The sequence below is a fragment of the Ranitomeya imitator genome, chromosome 3 (genome assembly GCF_032444005.1).
Source record: "Ranitomeya imitator isolate aRanImi1 chromosome 3, aRanImi1.pri, whole genome shotgun sequence".
In the NCBI taxonomy this organism is placed as follows: domain Eukaryota; kingdom Metazoa; phylum Chordata; class Amphibia; order Anura; family Dendrobatidae; genus Ranitomeya; species Ranitomeya imitator.
In genome coordinates, this window is record NC_091284.1 from 176239357 (window position 1) to 176255326 (window position 15970).

A 15970-nucleotide genomic window follows, 5' to 3' on the forward strand; every position below is an offset into this window, starting at 1 on the left:
TGTGCCAAAGGTGCGCTGGAGACCGATATCTAACAAATGTTCTTGTGCTTTCAGGTGGATACAGTGAAACGCTTGCTAATAAAGAAGCTGCCTCCTGTTTTAGCCATCCAGCTTAAACGCTTTGACTATGATTGGGAAAGGGAATGTGCAATTAAATTCAATGACTATTTTGAGTTTCCACGTGAACTAGATATGGAGCCATACACAGTGGCTGGTGTAGCAAAATTGGAGGGAGATGATGTAAACCCAGAAAATCAAGTCATCCCCAATGAACAAACTGAAAACGAGCCTGCTGGAAGTACTAAATACAGGCTAGTGGGAGTGCTGGTGCACAGTGGACAGGCGAGTGGAGGTCATTACTATTCTTACATCATCCAAAGAAATGGTGGCGATGGCGAGAAGAACTGCTGGTATAAGTTTGATGATGGCGACGTAACGGAATGCAAAATGGATGATGACGAGGAAATGAAAAACCAGTGCTTTGGGGGCGAGTACATGGGGGAAGTGTTTGATCACATGATGAAAAGAATGTCATACCGACGTCAGAAGAGGTGGTGGAACGCGTACATTCTTTTCTATGAACGTATGGACACTCTAGACAAAGACAATGAACTGATCAAATATATTAATGAACTAACAATCACCTCAAAACCCCACCAGATCAAGATGCCGTCGGCTATTGAGCGCAGTGTACGCAAGCAAAACGTGCAATTTATGCACAACCGAATGCAGTTCAGCTTAGAATATTTCCAGTTTATTAAGAAATTGCTAACTTGTAACAGTGTCTACCTGAACCCTCCCCCAGGTAAGTTCATACAAGCATCGCAGAAATTTGTAAGGTAAAAGCATAGATGAGATTTTTCTGTTTCTTGCCATTTGTGGCACTGAAAGGGTATGTGTCCACGTTCAGGATGGCCGGCGCTTTGGACGGAGAGGAAAACTCACGCCGCCCCCTTCTGTAAATGCGGTGATTGCGGATGTGTTAATTGCACACATCCGGAATCATCGCACCCCACACATAAGGCCCTGTGTTTTACCCTGCAGTGGCGCCGCAACGTAAACGGACATGCTGCATTCTAAAAAAAAAAGTGCCGCATGTCCGGAAACGCAGGGCCTCCGGGTGCGTGTTCGCACGCATAGTGGAGATGGGATTTCATAAAATCCCCTCCATTATGCTGTAACATCTGCGGCTCTATGCAGCGTTCAATCTGCAGCTATTCCGGATGTAATACGGCCCGTGGACACATACCCAAAGTGACCGGAGAATAGCTTAGTGGCACATACTGGATTTTGTGCTTTTGCCTGTCATTCAGAGGTCTGTTTTGTCTAAATTTCTAATGTCTCTACGGAGATGTTAACCGTTTTTAAAGTGATCCAGTGACTAAAGTGTTTTTTTTTTTTTGTTCTTTTTTTGTTTTTTTTAAATATGGCAAAATAAAATTTGTAATCCTTGATGGAGGAGGGAGTGGGGGAGGGTTAGATCTCAACTTTCATTACTGATACCTGAGCTGGTCCGTACTAATAAATGTGCTCTTTTTACAGGGTTGTAAACGCCATAAAAAGATCAGGTTTATAGATGATTACTGGCTGACCAGTGAGGTTGGGTTCTTCTTAATCCTGCATTGATTACCAGTTGCTCCAGTGCTCTCCTTCAATGAAATAGTGTCTGGGTCTGTGTGTGTTCTGCTCCTTACATGTGAGATGTAGACTTTCACATGTCGGGCTGATTGACGATGCTGAAGTTGGTTTCTTATTTGTCCAGTTTCTTATTTGGGGCTGAAATTTGTTACTTTAGCAATTTATTTTTGTTTTTTACAGGTTAAATGACAAAAATAATTAAAAAAAAGCATTAATAAAATACAATGCAGTGAGGTGCCCTGATGTGTACACGCTTAAAAGCCGCTCCAAAAGTTAGAAAACTGGCACAAAAATAAGCATCAAAGTGGCCACTGAAAGGTGTTATTGAAAGGGTTAAATTACTGTAAGCTACTGGTCTCTCACCACCATTAAATATATAGTAATACCCCATATCAAATTCAGCTAACTCTAGCTTGGACCAAATGTGTACTGGGCGTCAAACCAGGCAAATAGCCATTTTTCACAGATTTGAATAAGTAACTGGTTTTTCAGGGAGTTAAAGGAGTGACCTGAATTTGATGCATGCCATTACTGTGTATGTTATGGTCATGAGATCAGTGGTCCAACAGTCAACTCCTGATAAACACCAGTAACTTTTTCAAATCTGTGAAGATTGGCTATTTGCCCACTTTGATGCCAGTTCTGATTTCCAGAACACACTTGGGCCAGGCTAGAGTGACCTGAATTTGAATCACTATGTATTTATTGGTGAGACATCAGTGGCCAAAAGTCATTTAACCCTTTCAATATTGCCCTTCAGTGCCTACTTTGATGTCCATCTTTGTGCCAGTTTTATAACTTTTGTAGCTGCTTTTAAGTGTATTCACATCAGGGCATCTCACTGCATTGTATTAAATTGTTTTGATTTTTGTCGATTTTAAACCTGTAAAAAAAAAAAAAACCTTAAAAAAAAGAAATTGACAAATAAGAAACCAACTTCAGCATCTTGGCTGCCTTGTCTTTTGTTGGTGATTAGTGCGTTTTGTAGACGAGTTAGCCATGGTCATATTATATACAAGCTATTAGGATGACTGTGTACAATTTATTGAGCTTTCATATAATAATAATAATAATAATAATCTTTATGGTAAAAGCTGGACTTTTAGTTATTAATATTTATTTATATAGCACCATTAATTCCATGGTGCTGTACATGTGAAAAGGGGTTACATACAGGGTTATAGATATCGTTAACCGTAAACACATTTACAGTGACACTGGTACAGAGGGGAGAGGACCCTGTCCTTGCGGACTTACATTCTTCAGGATAGTGGGGAAGAGACAGGAGGTTGGTGTGCTGCAGCACTGGTGGTCGTGGCGGCAGCTCGGGCGGTCGGTGACGTGGCGGCAGAATGGTTATTGCAGGCTGTAGGCTTTCCTGAAGAGATGGGTTTTCAGGTTCCGTCTGATGGATCGGACGTGTTGAGGTGTGGAATTCCAGAGGATGGGCGATATTCGGGAGAAATCTTGGAGGCGGTTGTGAGAGGATCGAATAAGTGAGGAGAGAAGGAGGTCTTGGGAAGATCGAAGATTACGTGAGGGAAGATAGTGGGAGATTAGTTCAGAGTTATAGGGAGGGGACACGTTGTGGATGGCTTTGTTGATCAGTGTTAGTAGTTTGAACTGGATTCGTTGGGGAATTGGGAGCCAGTGGAGGGATTAGCAGAGGGGTGAAGCAGGGGAGTAGCGAGGAGAGGGGTGGATTAGCCGAGCAGCAGAGTTGAGGACAGACTGGAGTGGTGCAAGGGAGTTAGCGGGGAGGCCGCAGAGGAGGGTGTTGCAGTAATCGAGGCGGGAGATGGTGAGGGCTGCACAAGAGTTTTAGTAGATTGCGCACTGAGGAAGGGACGGATTCTGGCAATATTTTTGAGTTAGAGACTGACAGGAGGTGGCAAGGATTTGGATGTGCAGTTTGAAGGACAGGGCGGAATCGAGAGTTCCCCCTAGGCAGCGGATTTCAGGTGCGGGAGAGAGCGTGATGCCGTTTACTATAATAGATAGTTCAGGTAGGGGGGATACGCGAGATGGGGGAAAGATGATGAGTTCGGTTTTGCCTACATTGAGTTTTAGGAAGCGAGAGTTGAAGAAGGAGGCTATGTCTGACAGACACTCCGGGATTCTGGACAGAAGAGAGGCGACATCTGAGCCAGAGAGGTAGATCTGAGTGTCGTCCGCATATAGGTGGTACTGAAAGCCATGGGACTTTGAGTTGTCCTAGGCCAACGGTATAGATGGAAAAAAGTAGAGGCCCTAGGACGGAGCCTTGAGGGACTCCAACAGAGAGGGGGTGGGGTGAGGAGGTAGTGTGTGAGTGGGAAACGCTAAATGTGCGGTCGGAAAGGTATGAGGCAATCCAGGACAGGGCAAGGCCTTTGATGCCGAGGGAAGAAAGAATCTGTAGCAGTAGGAGGTGGTTGACTGTGTCGAAAGCAGAGGACAGATCGAGGAGGAGGAGGATGGAGAACTGTCTGTTAGCTTTGGCTGTGAGTAAGTCATTAGTAATTTTGGTCAGAGCAGTTTCGGTGGAGTGGTGGGGGCAGAAGCCTGATTGGAGGTTGTCAAGGAGAGAGTTAGATGAGAGGTGGGAGGAAAGTTGACCATGGACAAGCTGCTCAAGGAGTTTGGAAGCAAACGGGAGCAGTGATATGGGGCAATAGCTGTTGTCAAGGTTAGCTTTTTTGAGGATGGGTGTTATGGTGGCATGTTTGAAGGCAGAGGGGAAAGTACCAGAAGATAGCGATAGGTTGAAGAGATGGGTTAGGGCTGGAATGAGCGTGTTAGTGAGGTTGGGAAGCAAGTGGGAAGGGATGGGGTCAAGTGCGCAGGTGGTAAGGTGTGAGATGAGGTTGTAATACTACTGATAAATTATGACCACCACACTGCAACGGGAGTGGAAGGAAAGCAAGGTTTATTCCCATACATACTGTCCGTTTTCACTATGCAGGAATACACACACACATGGCAGTTCTGAAAAGTGAATGAGGTGGTGAAATGAGAGTATCCTAGTGAGGTGTGTCTGTACTAATAGATATAAGAAACAAAATAAAACTCCCTATTCACCAGGTAGACTGGTGTATGTGCCTCAATGTGTTCTCTTAGAAACCTAGTATGGACAGCATCTTGCATTACTCTTAAGTTTGCAGGCTCAACCATTCAGCATTTGAGGAAACTATACAGGTAGGTCAAAACGAGCAACAACCTTCTCTGTAAGCTGTATTTAAGTTTTTCTCTAGGCTGCATCGGTCTGTCCTAGTTACCACTTGTGTGCTGTCACATGCAAATTCCCAAAACTCGTACATCATTCATTACAGATGCCTCGATGGTCTAAAATGTACTCGTTTCGGAAAATCTGTTTTCTTTGTCACGGAAGAGCGCCCTTGATAAACTTGCATTCAACTTACCGTTAGGATTACTGCTCGTTTTGAGCTTACATGCGGATTCCTACCTTTTGAGTTTAATCTCAAGTGCAAAATTGTTTTGCCTACAAACCTAACATGACAGCATCTCTCATTACATAAAGATAACTGAACATAGAGGCACACACACCTGGTAATTGGGAAGTTTTTATTTCCTTTATGCTACCAGTGCAGGCACACCTTGGTAGTTTACTCCTATTTTACCACCTCATTCACCTTTCTCAGGTGTCACACCTTACCTCAGCTATATTTATTTATTTTTATTTATTATTATAGCGCCATTTATTCCATGGCTTTTACATGTGAGGAGGGGTATACATAACAAAAAATAAGTACAATAATCTTGAACAATACAACATGGCTTTTACATGTGAGGAGGGGTATACATAATAAAAATAAGTACATTAATCTTGAACAATACAAGTCACAACTGGTACAGGAGGAGCGGACCCTGCCCGCGAGGGCTAACAATATACAAGGGATGGGTGAGGATACAATAGGTGAGGATAGAGCTGGTCGTGTAGTGGTTTGGTCGATCGGTGGTTACTGCAGGTTGTAGGCTTGCCGGAAGAGGTAGGTCTTCAGGTTCTTTTTGAAGGTTTCGATGGCAGGTGACAGTCTATGTTGTGGTAGAGAGTTCCAGAGTAGGGGTAATGCGCGGGAGAAAACTTGTATGCGATTGTGGGAAGAGGAGATAAGAGGGGAGTAGAGAAAGGAGATCGTGAGGACCGGAGGTTGCGTGCAGGTAGGTACCGGGAGACGAGGTCACAGATGTATTTAGGAAACAGGTTGTGGATGGCTTTGTATGTCATGGTTAGGCTTTTGTACTGGAGTCTCTGGGTAATGGGGAGCCAGTGAAAGGATTGACAGAGGGGAGAGGCCAGGGAATAGCGGGGGACAGGTGGATTAGTCGGGCAGCTGAGTTTAGAATAGATTGGAGGAGTGTTAGAGGGGAGGCCACAGAGCAGGAGGTTACAGTAGTCGAGGTGGAAGATGAGGGCATGAACTAGGGTTTTTGCAGATTCTTGGTTTAGGAATGTACGGATCCGTTAAATATTTTTGTTGAAGGCGGCAGGAAGTGGAAAGAGCTTGGATATGTGGTTTGAAGGAGAGATCAGTGTCAAGGATTACCTCGAGACAGCGAGCTTGTGGGACTGGGGAGAGTGAGCAGCCGTTTACTGTAATGGATAGGTTCATTGGGGAGGTCGCGTGAGATGGGGGAAAGACTATGAATTCTGTTTTGTCCATGTTAAGTTTTAGAAATCTAGCGGGGAAGAAGGATGAAATAGCGGATAGACATTGAGGGATTCTGGTTAGTAGGGTGGTGATATCTGGTCCAGAAATGTAGATCTGTGTCTCGCCAGCATAGAGATGATACTGAAAGCCGTGAGATTCTATGAGCTGTCCCAGGCCAAAAGTGTAAATGGAGAAGAGTAGGGGCCCTAAAACTGAACCTTGCGGGACTCTGACAGGAGGCGAGGTGAGGAGGTGGTGTGAGTGTGGGAGACACTGAATATCCTGTCTGTTAGGTATGATGAGATCCAGGATAGGACCAAGTCTGTGATGCCAAAGGATGAGAGGATCCGCAGCAACAGGGAATGGTCCACTGTGTCAAAGACAGAGGACAGGTCCAGGATGACGAGGACAGAGTAGTATCGCTTGCTCTTGGCGGTTAATAGGTCATTGGTGACCTTAGTTAAAGCAGTTTTAGTGGAGTGGTGTGACCGGAATTCTGATTGTAAGAGGTCGAAGAGGGAGCAGGAAGATAGATGGGAGGACAGTTCAGGATGGAGGTGTTGTTCCAGTAGTTTTGAGGCATATGGGAGAAGTGTTATAGGGGGATAGCTAGATACAGAGGATGGGTCAAGAGATGGCTTTTTGAGGATAGGTGGGATTGAGGCATGTTTAAAGCTGGAGGGGAAAACACCAGATGTGAGTGATAGGTTGAAGAGCTGGTTCGTGTGTGTAAAATATATATATATAGCTTCTCATTTAAAGATTTTTCTGTATTTTCATGACTATGAAAATTGTAAATTCACACTGAAGGCATCAAAACTATGAATTAACACATGTGGAATTATATACTTAAAAAAGTGTGAAACAACTGAAATTATGTCTTATATTCTAGGTTCTTCAAAGTAGCCACCTTTTGCTTTGATGACTGCTTTGCACACTCTTGGCATTCTCTTGATGAGCTTCAAGAGGTAGTCACCGGAAATGGTTTTCACTTCACAGGTGTGCCCTGTCAGGTTTAATAAGTGGGATTTCTTGCCTTATAAATAGGGTTGGGACCATCAGTTGTGTTGTGCAGAAGTCTGGTGGACACACAGCTGATAGTCCCACTGAATAGACTGTTAGAATTTGTATTATGGCAAGAAAAAAGCAGCTAAGTAAAGAAAAACGAGTGGCCATCATTACTTTAAGAAATGAGGGTCAGTCAGTCCGAAAAATTGGGCAAACTTTGAAAGTGTCCCCAAGTGCAGTGGCAAAAACCATCAAGTGCTACAAATAAACTGGCTCACATGAGGGCTTCCTCAGGAAAGGAAGACCAAGAGTCCTTTCTGCTTCTGAGGATAAGTTTATCCGAGTCACCAGCCACAGAAATCGCAGGTTAACGGCAGCTCAGATTAGAGACCAGGTCAATGCCACACAAAGTTCTAGCAGCAGACACATCTCTACAACAACTGTTATGAGGAGACTTTGTGCAGCAGGCCTTCATGGTAAAATAGCTGCTAGGAAACCACTGCTAAGGACAGGCAACAAGCAGAAGAGACATTTTTGGGCTAAAGAACACAAGGCATGAACATTAGACCATTGGAAATCTGTGCTTTGGTCTGATGAGTCCAAATTTGAGATCTTTGGTTCCTACCACTGTGTCTTTGTGCGACGCAGAAAAGGTGAACGGATGGACTCTACATGCCTGGTTCCCACCGTGAAGCATGGAGGAGGAGGTGTGATGGTATGGGGGTGCTTTGCTGGTGACACTGTTGGGGATTTATTCAAAATTGAAGGCATACTGAACCAGCATGGCTACCACATCATCTTGCAGCGGCATGCTATTCCATCCGGTTTGCGTTTAGTTGAACCATCATTTATTTTTCAACAGGACAATGACCCCAAACACACCTCCAGGCTGTGTGAGGGCTATTTGACAAAGAAGGAGAGTGATGGGGTGCTATGCCAGATGACCTGGCCTCTACAGTCACCAGACCTGAACCCAATCGAGATGGTTTGGGGTGAACTTGACCGCAGAGTGAAGGCAAAAGGGGCCAACGAGTGCTAAGCATCTCTGGGAACTCCTTCAAGATTGTTGGAAGACCATTTGCGGTGACTACCTCTTGAAGCTCATCAAGAGAATGCCAAGAATGTGCAAAGCAAAAGGTGGCTACTTTGAAGAACCTAGAATATAAGACATATTTTCAGTTGTTTCATACTTTTTTGTTAAGTATATAATTCCACATGTGTTAATTCATAGTTTTGATGCCTTCAGTGTGAATTTACAATTTTCATAGTCATGAAAATACAGAAAAATCTTTAAATGAGAAGGTGTGTCCAAACTTTTGGTCTGTACTGTATATATGTGTGTATATCTATATATATATATAATTGTCTAAGGGTTTTTCTGTCTGTCTCTGTCATGGAAATCCCGCGTCTCTGATTGGTAATCAGCGACGGGCACAGCATGGCGACGATGTCATAAAGGTTGCCTCAACCAATCAGCGACGGGCACAGTCTGCCGCGAATTCTGGAATCATCATTGTCCTTCACTGCTGTCAAGTGCCGCCATTGTGTTGTCTAAGGGTCTAATTGTCTGTCTATCTCGGATATCAGCCAATCAGTGATATTAGTGCGGGATTTAAACACCACTGACAGCGCTACATACATACATACATACATACATCCATACAGTACGTACGTACATACATACATACATACATACATACATACATACATACATATTCTAGAATACCCGATGTGTTTGAATCGGGCCAGGCCTCGACCAATCAGCGACGGGCACAGTATCGACGTAGATGTCATAATGGTTGCCATGGCGATGATGATGTCATAAAGGTTGCCTCGACCAACCAGCGACGGGCACAGTCTGCCGCGAATTCTGGAATCATCATTGTCCATATACTACGGGGACATGCATATTCTAGAATACCCGATGCGTTAGAATCGGGCCACAATCTAGTATATATACTTGCCTAATCCGCAACGTGTGCACATAGCCTTACAGTAAAGAACCCGCGTCTGTTATTATGCCTAAACCTTCTTTCCTCCAGACGTAAAGGATGCCCCCTTGTCCCTGTCTCAGGTCTATGATTAAAAAGATCATCAGAAAGGTCTTTGTACTGTCCCCTCATATATTTATACATTAAAATAAGATCACCCCTTAGTCTTTGTTTTTCCAAACCAAATAGCCCCAAGCGTAATAACCTATGTTGGTATTGCAGACCCCCCCAGTCCTCTAATAACCTTGGTCACTCTTCTCTGCACCCGCTCTAGTTCAGCTATGTCTTTCTTATACACCGGAGACCAGAATTGTGCACAGTATTCTAAGTGTGGTCGAACTAGTGACTTGTATAGAGGTAAAATTATGTTCTCCTCATGTGCATCTATGCCTCTTTTAATGCATCCCATTATTTTATTTGCCTTTGTAGCAGCTGCCTGATACACCCAGGTCTTTTTTTTATTGACGATTTTACCCAGAGTATTAGAATTTAGCGCATAGTTATACATCTTATTACTTCTACCCAAGTGCACGACCTTACATTTATCCCCATTAACTTCTTTCTGCCATTAGACGTACTATTGCGTCCATGTGGGGTGGGCTTTACTTCCCAAGGACGCAATAGTACGTCATATGCGATCGGCAGCGCTCACGGGGGGAGCGCCGCCGATCGCGGCCGGGTGTCAGCTGTTTATCGCAGCTGACATCCGGCACTATGTGCCAGGAGCGGTCACGGACCGCCCCCGGCACATTAACCCCCGGCACACCGCGATCAAAGATGATCGCGATGTGCCGGCGGTACAGGGAAGCACCGCGCAGGGAGGGGGCTCCCTGCGGGCTTCCCTGAGCCCCCCGCAGCAACGCGATGTGATCGCGTTGCTGCGAGGGTCTTACCTCCCTCCCTGCTCCCTCCAGCCCCGGATCCAAGATGGCCGCGGATCCGGGTCCTGCAGGGAGGGAGGTGGCTTCACAGAGCCTGCTCAGAGCAGGCACTGTGAAGGCTGCAGCGCTGCATGTCAGATCAGTGATCTGACAGAGTGCTGTGCAAACTGTCAGATCACTGATCTGTGATGTCCCCCCCTGGGACAAAGTAAAAAAGTAAAAAAAAAAAATTTCAAATGTGTAAAAAAAAAAATAAAAAAAAATATTCCAAAATAATGAAAAAAAAAAAAAAATATTATTCCCATAAATACATTTCTTTATCTAAATAAAAAAAACAAAACAATAAAAGTACACATATTTAGTATCGCCGCGTCCGTAACGGCCCGACCTATAAAACTGGCCCACTAGTTAACCCCTTCAGTAAACACCGTAAGAAAAAAAAAAAAAAAAACGAGGCAAAAAACAACGCTTTATTATCATACCGCCGAACAAAAAGTGGAATAACACGCGATCAAAAAGACAGATATAACTAACCATGGTACCGCTGAAAACGTCATCTTGTCCCGCAAAAAACGAGCCGCCATACAGCATCATCAGCAACAAAAAAAAAAAAAAGTTATAGTCCTGAGAATAAAGTGATGCAAAAATAATTATTTTTTCTATAAAATAGTTTTTATCGTATAAAAGCGCCAAAACACAAAAAAAATGATATAAATGAGGTATCGCTGTAATCGTACTGACCCGAAGAATAAAACTGCTTCATCAATTTTACCAAACGCGGAACGGTATAAACGCCTCCCCCAAAAGAAATTCATGAATAGCTGGTTTTTGGTCATTCTGCCTCACAAAAATCGGAATAAAAAGCGATCAAAAAATGTCACGTGCCCGAAAATGTTACCAATAAAAACATCAACTCGTCCCGCAAAAAACAAGACCTCACATGACTCTGTGGACCAAAATATAGAAAAATTATAGCTCTCAAAATGTGGTAACGCAAAAAATATTTTTTGCAATAAAAAGCGTCTTTCAGTGTGTGACGGCTGCCAATCATAAAAATCCGCTAAAAAACCCGCTATAAAAGTAAATCAAACCCCCCTTCATCACCCCCTTAGTTAGGGAAAAATTTAAAAAATGTATTTATTTCCATTTTCCCATTAGGGCTAGGGTTAGAGTTAGGGCTAGGGTTAGGGCTAGGGTTAGGGCTAGGGTTAGGGCTAGGGTTAGGGCTAGGGTTAGGTTTAGGGCTAGGGTTAGGGCTAGGGTTAGGGCTAGGGTTAGGGTTAGGGCTAGGGTTAGGGCTAGGGTTAGGGCTAGGGCTACAGTTTGGGTTGGGGCTAAAGTTACAGTTAGGGTTTAGATTACATTTACGGTTGGGAATAGGGTTGGGATTAGGGTTAGGGGTGTGTCAGGGTTAGAGGTGTGGTTAGGGTTACTGTTGGGATTAGGGTTAGGGATGTGTTTGGATTAGGGTTTCAGTTATAATTGGGGGGTTTCCACTGTTTAGGCACATCAGGGGCTCTCCAAACGCGACATGGCGTCCGATCTCAATTCCAGCCAATTCTGCGTTGAAAAAGTAAAACCGTGCTTCTTCCCTTCCGAGCTCTCCCGTGTGCCCAAACAGGGGTTTACCCCAACATATGGGGTATCAGCGTACTCAGGACAAATAGGACAACAACATTTGGGGTCCAATTTCTCCTGTTACCCTTGGGAAAATACAAAACTCGGGGCTAAAACATATTTTTTGTGGGGAAAAAAAAAGATTTTTTATTTTCACGGCTCTGCGTTATAAACTGTAGTGAAACACTTGGGGGTTCAAAGTTCTCACAACACATCTAGATTAGTTCCCTGGGGGGTCTAGTTTCCAATATGGGGTCACTTGTGGGGGGTTTCTACTGTTTAGGTACATTAGGGGTTCTGCAAACGCAATGTGACGTCTGCAGACCATTCCATCTAAGTCTGCATTCCAAATGGCGCTCCTTCCCTTCCGAGCTCTGCCATGCGCTCAAACGGTGGTTTCCCCCAACATACGGGGTATCAGCGTACTCAGGACAAATTGGACAACAACTTTTGGGGTCGAATTTCTCCTCTTACCCTCGGGAAAATACAAAACTGGGGGCTAAAAAATAATTTTGGAGGGAAAGATTTTTTTTTTTTAATTTTCACGGCTCTGCGTTACAAACTGTAGTGAAACACTTGGGGGTTCAAAGCTATCACAACACATCTAGATGAGTTCCTTAGGGGGTCTAGTTTCCAAAATGGTGTCACTTGTGGGAGGTTTCTACTGTTTAGGTACATTAGGGGCTCTGCAAATGCAATGTGACACCTGCAGACCATTCCATCTAAGTCCTCATTCCAAATGGAGCTCCTTCCCTTCCGAGCCCTCCCATGCGCCCAAACAGTGGTTCCCCCCCACATATGGGGTATCAGCGCACTCAGGACAAATTGGACAACAAATTGTGGGGTCGAATTTCTCCTGTTACCCTCGGGAAAATACAAAACTGGGGGCTAAAAAATAATTTTTGTGGGAAAAAATTTTAGTTTTATTTTTACGGCTCTCCATTATAAACTTCTGTGAAGCCCTTGGTGGGTCAAAGCGCTCAGCACACATCTAGATAAGTTCCTAAGGGGGTCTACTTTCCAAAATGGTGTCACTTGTGGGGGGTTTCTACTGTTTAGGTACATTAGGGGCTCTGCAAACGCAATGTGACACCTGCAGACCATTCCATCTAAGTCTGCATTCAAATGGCACTCCTTCCCTTCTGAGCCCTCCCATGTGCCCAAACAGTGGTTCCCCCCACATATGGTGTATCATCGCACTCAGGACAAATTGGGCAACAAATTTTGGGGTCCAATTTCTCCTGTTACCCTCAGGAAAATACAAAACTGGGGGCTAAAAAAATAATTTTTGTGGGAAAATTTTTTTTTATTTTTACGGCTCTGCATTATAAACTTCTGTGAAGCACTTGGTGGGTCAAAGTGCTCACCACACCTCTAGATAAGTTCCTTAGGGGGTCTACTTTCCAAAATGGTGTCACTTGTGGGGGGTTTCAATGTTTAGGCACATCAGTGGCTCTTCAAACGCAACATGAGGTCCCATCTCAATTCCTGTCAATTTTGCATTGAAAAGTCAAACGGCGCTCCTTCCCTTCCGAGCTCTCCCATCCGCCCAAACAGTGGTTTACCCCCACATATGGGCTATCAGCGTACTCAGGACAAATTGTACAACAACTTTTGGGGTCCAATTTCTTCTCTTACCCTTGGGAAAATAAAAAATTGGGGGCGAAAAGATAATTTTTGTGAAAAAATATGATTTTTTATTTTTACGGTTCTACATTATAAACTTCTGTGAAGCACTTGTTGGGTCAAAGTGCTCACCACACCTCTAGATAAGTTCCTTAGGGGGTCTACTTTCCAAAATGGTGTCACTTGTGGGGGGTTTCAATGTTTAGCCACATCAGGGGCTCTCCAAACGAAACATGGCGTCCCATCTCAATTCCAGTCAATTTTGCATTGAAAGTCAAATGGCACTCCTTCGCTTCCGAGCTCTGCCATGCGCCCAAACAGTGGTTTACCCCCACATGTGGGGTATTGGCATACTCAGGACAAATTGTACAACAATGTTTGGGGTCCATTTTCTCCTGTTACCCTTGGTAAAATAAAACAAATTGGAGCTGAATTACATTTTTTGTGAAAAAAAGTTAAATGTTCATTTTTATTTAAACATTCAAAAAATTCCTGTGAAGCACCAGAAGGGTTAATAAACTTCTTGAATATGGTTTTGAGCACCTTGAGGGGTGTAGTTTTTAGAATGGTGTCACACTTGGGTATTTTCTATCATATAGACCCCTCAAAATGACTTCAAATGAGATGTGGTCCCTAAAATAAAATGGTGTTGTAGAAATGAGAATTGCTGGTCAACTTTTAACCCTTATAACTCCCTAACAAAAAAAAATTTTGTTTCCAAAATTGTGCTGATGTAAAGTAGACATGTGGGAAATGTTATTTATTAAGTATTTTGTGTGACATATCCCTGTGATTTAATTGCATAAAAATTCAAAGTTGGAAAATTGCGAAATTTTCATAATTTTCGCCAAATTTCCGTTTTTTTTCACAAATAAACGCAGGTACTATCAAATAATTTTTACCATTGTCATGAAGTACAATATGTCACGAGAAAACAATGTCAGAATCACCAGGATCCATTGAAGCGTTCCAGAGTTATAACCTCATAAAGGGACAGTGGTCAGAATTGTAAAAATTGGCCCGGTCATTAACGTGCAAACCACCCTTGGGGGTAAAGGGGTTAAAGCTCATTTGCCAGTTATCAGCCCAAGCTTCTAGTTTACATAAATAGTCCTGTAATATAAAATTGTCTTCCTCTGTATTGATTACCCTGCAGAGTTTAGTGTCATCTTCAAATATTGAAATTCTGCTCTGAATGCCCCCTACAAGGTCATTAATAAATGTTAAAAAGAATAGAGCCCAATACTGACCCCTGTGGTACCCCACTGCTAACCGCGACCCAGTTCGAGTGTGCTCCATTAATAACCACCCTGTTTCCTATCCCTGAGCCAGCTCTTAACCCACTTACACATATTTTCCCCTATCCCCATTATTCTCAATAATAAGCTGAGGTTTTTTTTTAGCACATTTGTTTTGTGCTGAAAATAATCCCCTCCCCCTGCGGCTTATACACTAGTCCTTGTCCCAGAAAGACTGAGGTGGAGCACAGAGGCAGGAGCCAGTGGCTGCAGCTAAAGCCTGTGCCCGCTGCTAAAGGGAAACGAATATTCACTGCCCTGGCAATGAATATTAATTTCTCTTATAGCGCGCAAAGTTTCAGCTGCCGGCTTCCAGCACACATCCTACTTACCTTTCCTGCGCGCCCTCGCTGCATCTCATTCCGGTGCCAGCAGCTCTTCTGGCCAAGTGATCACTTGACTCCGCTCATTAAGGTAATGAATATTCACATCTCTCCACTCCCACAAGTGTGGAGTGATTATTCATTACTTTAATGAGCTGGGGAACACGTGATCGCTCGGCCGGAAGAGCAGCTGGCATGGAACGAGATGCAGCGAGGTTGCGCTGGTAAGGTAAGTAGGATTTTTTTTTTTTTTTTTTTTTTTTTTAGGAGCCATGCGTACAAGAATAAGGAGCAATGCATACAACGATAGTGATGGGGAGCCATGCGTACCAGGATAGGGATGAGGGGATAATGCATACCCAGCTTATACGCGAATCAATAAGTTTTCCCACTTTTTTGTGGCAAAATTAGGTTAATCGGCTTTTACTCGGGTCGACCTAGGCTGCTTTCACACGTCTTTTGACGTCAGTCTCAATCCGGCGCATTTTTTTTAATGTTGCCACCGGATCCGTTTTTTCTCATAGACTTGTATTAGCGACGGATGGCCTCACGTTTCATCTGTCGTTTGCCAGATCCATCGAAAATGGTTTATCCGGTGGCCGGAGAAAACTGACTTAGTATAAGTTTGTGTTCATCGAAAAACTGACAGCAACTGACCCGTCGCCGTCCGTCGTTTGCTAGAATGGAAGCCTATGGCACCACCGGATCTGTCATATGACGGAATCCGGCGCCGGATTTTTTTTTTTAAGGCTCCAAATAGCTAGTTCAGCTAGTCCGATCCGGCGAAAAAAACAGATCCGTGTCATCAGTTTTTCACAATCTGCGACGGAACCGTTTTTTTTTTCCCCAGCATTCCACGTATTGTGACTGATGGCAAACTGATGTGTGAAAGCGGCCTTATACACGAGTATATATGGTAATTATTATGGTTGAGGT

The 15970-nt window shown here is 43.8% G+C and overlaps 1 protein-coding gene across 6 annotated transcripts in view; it reads left to right on the top strand.

Moving 5' to 3' along the window:
• Positions 1-15970, top strand: part of USP9X (ubiquitin specific peptidase 9 X-linked) — a 241980-nt gene that overhangs the window by 188671 nt on the left and 37339 nt on the right. For all 6 annotated transcript variants that reach the window (XM_069761633.1, XM_069761629.1, XM_069761631.1 and 3 more), the window contains exon 35: positions 55-805. In XM_069761633.1, the coding sequence (XP_069617734.1) occupies positions 55-805 (751 nt within the window). The remainder of the gene's footprint in view (positions 1-54; positions 806-15970) is intronic.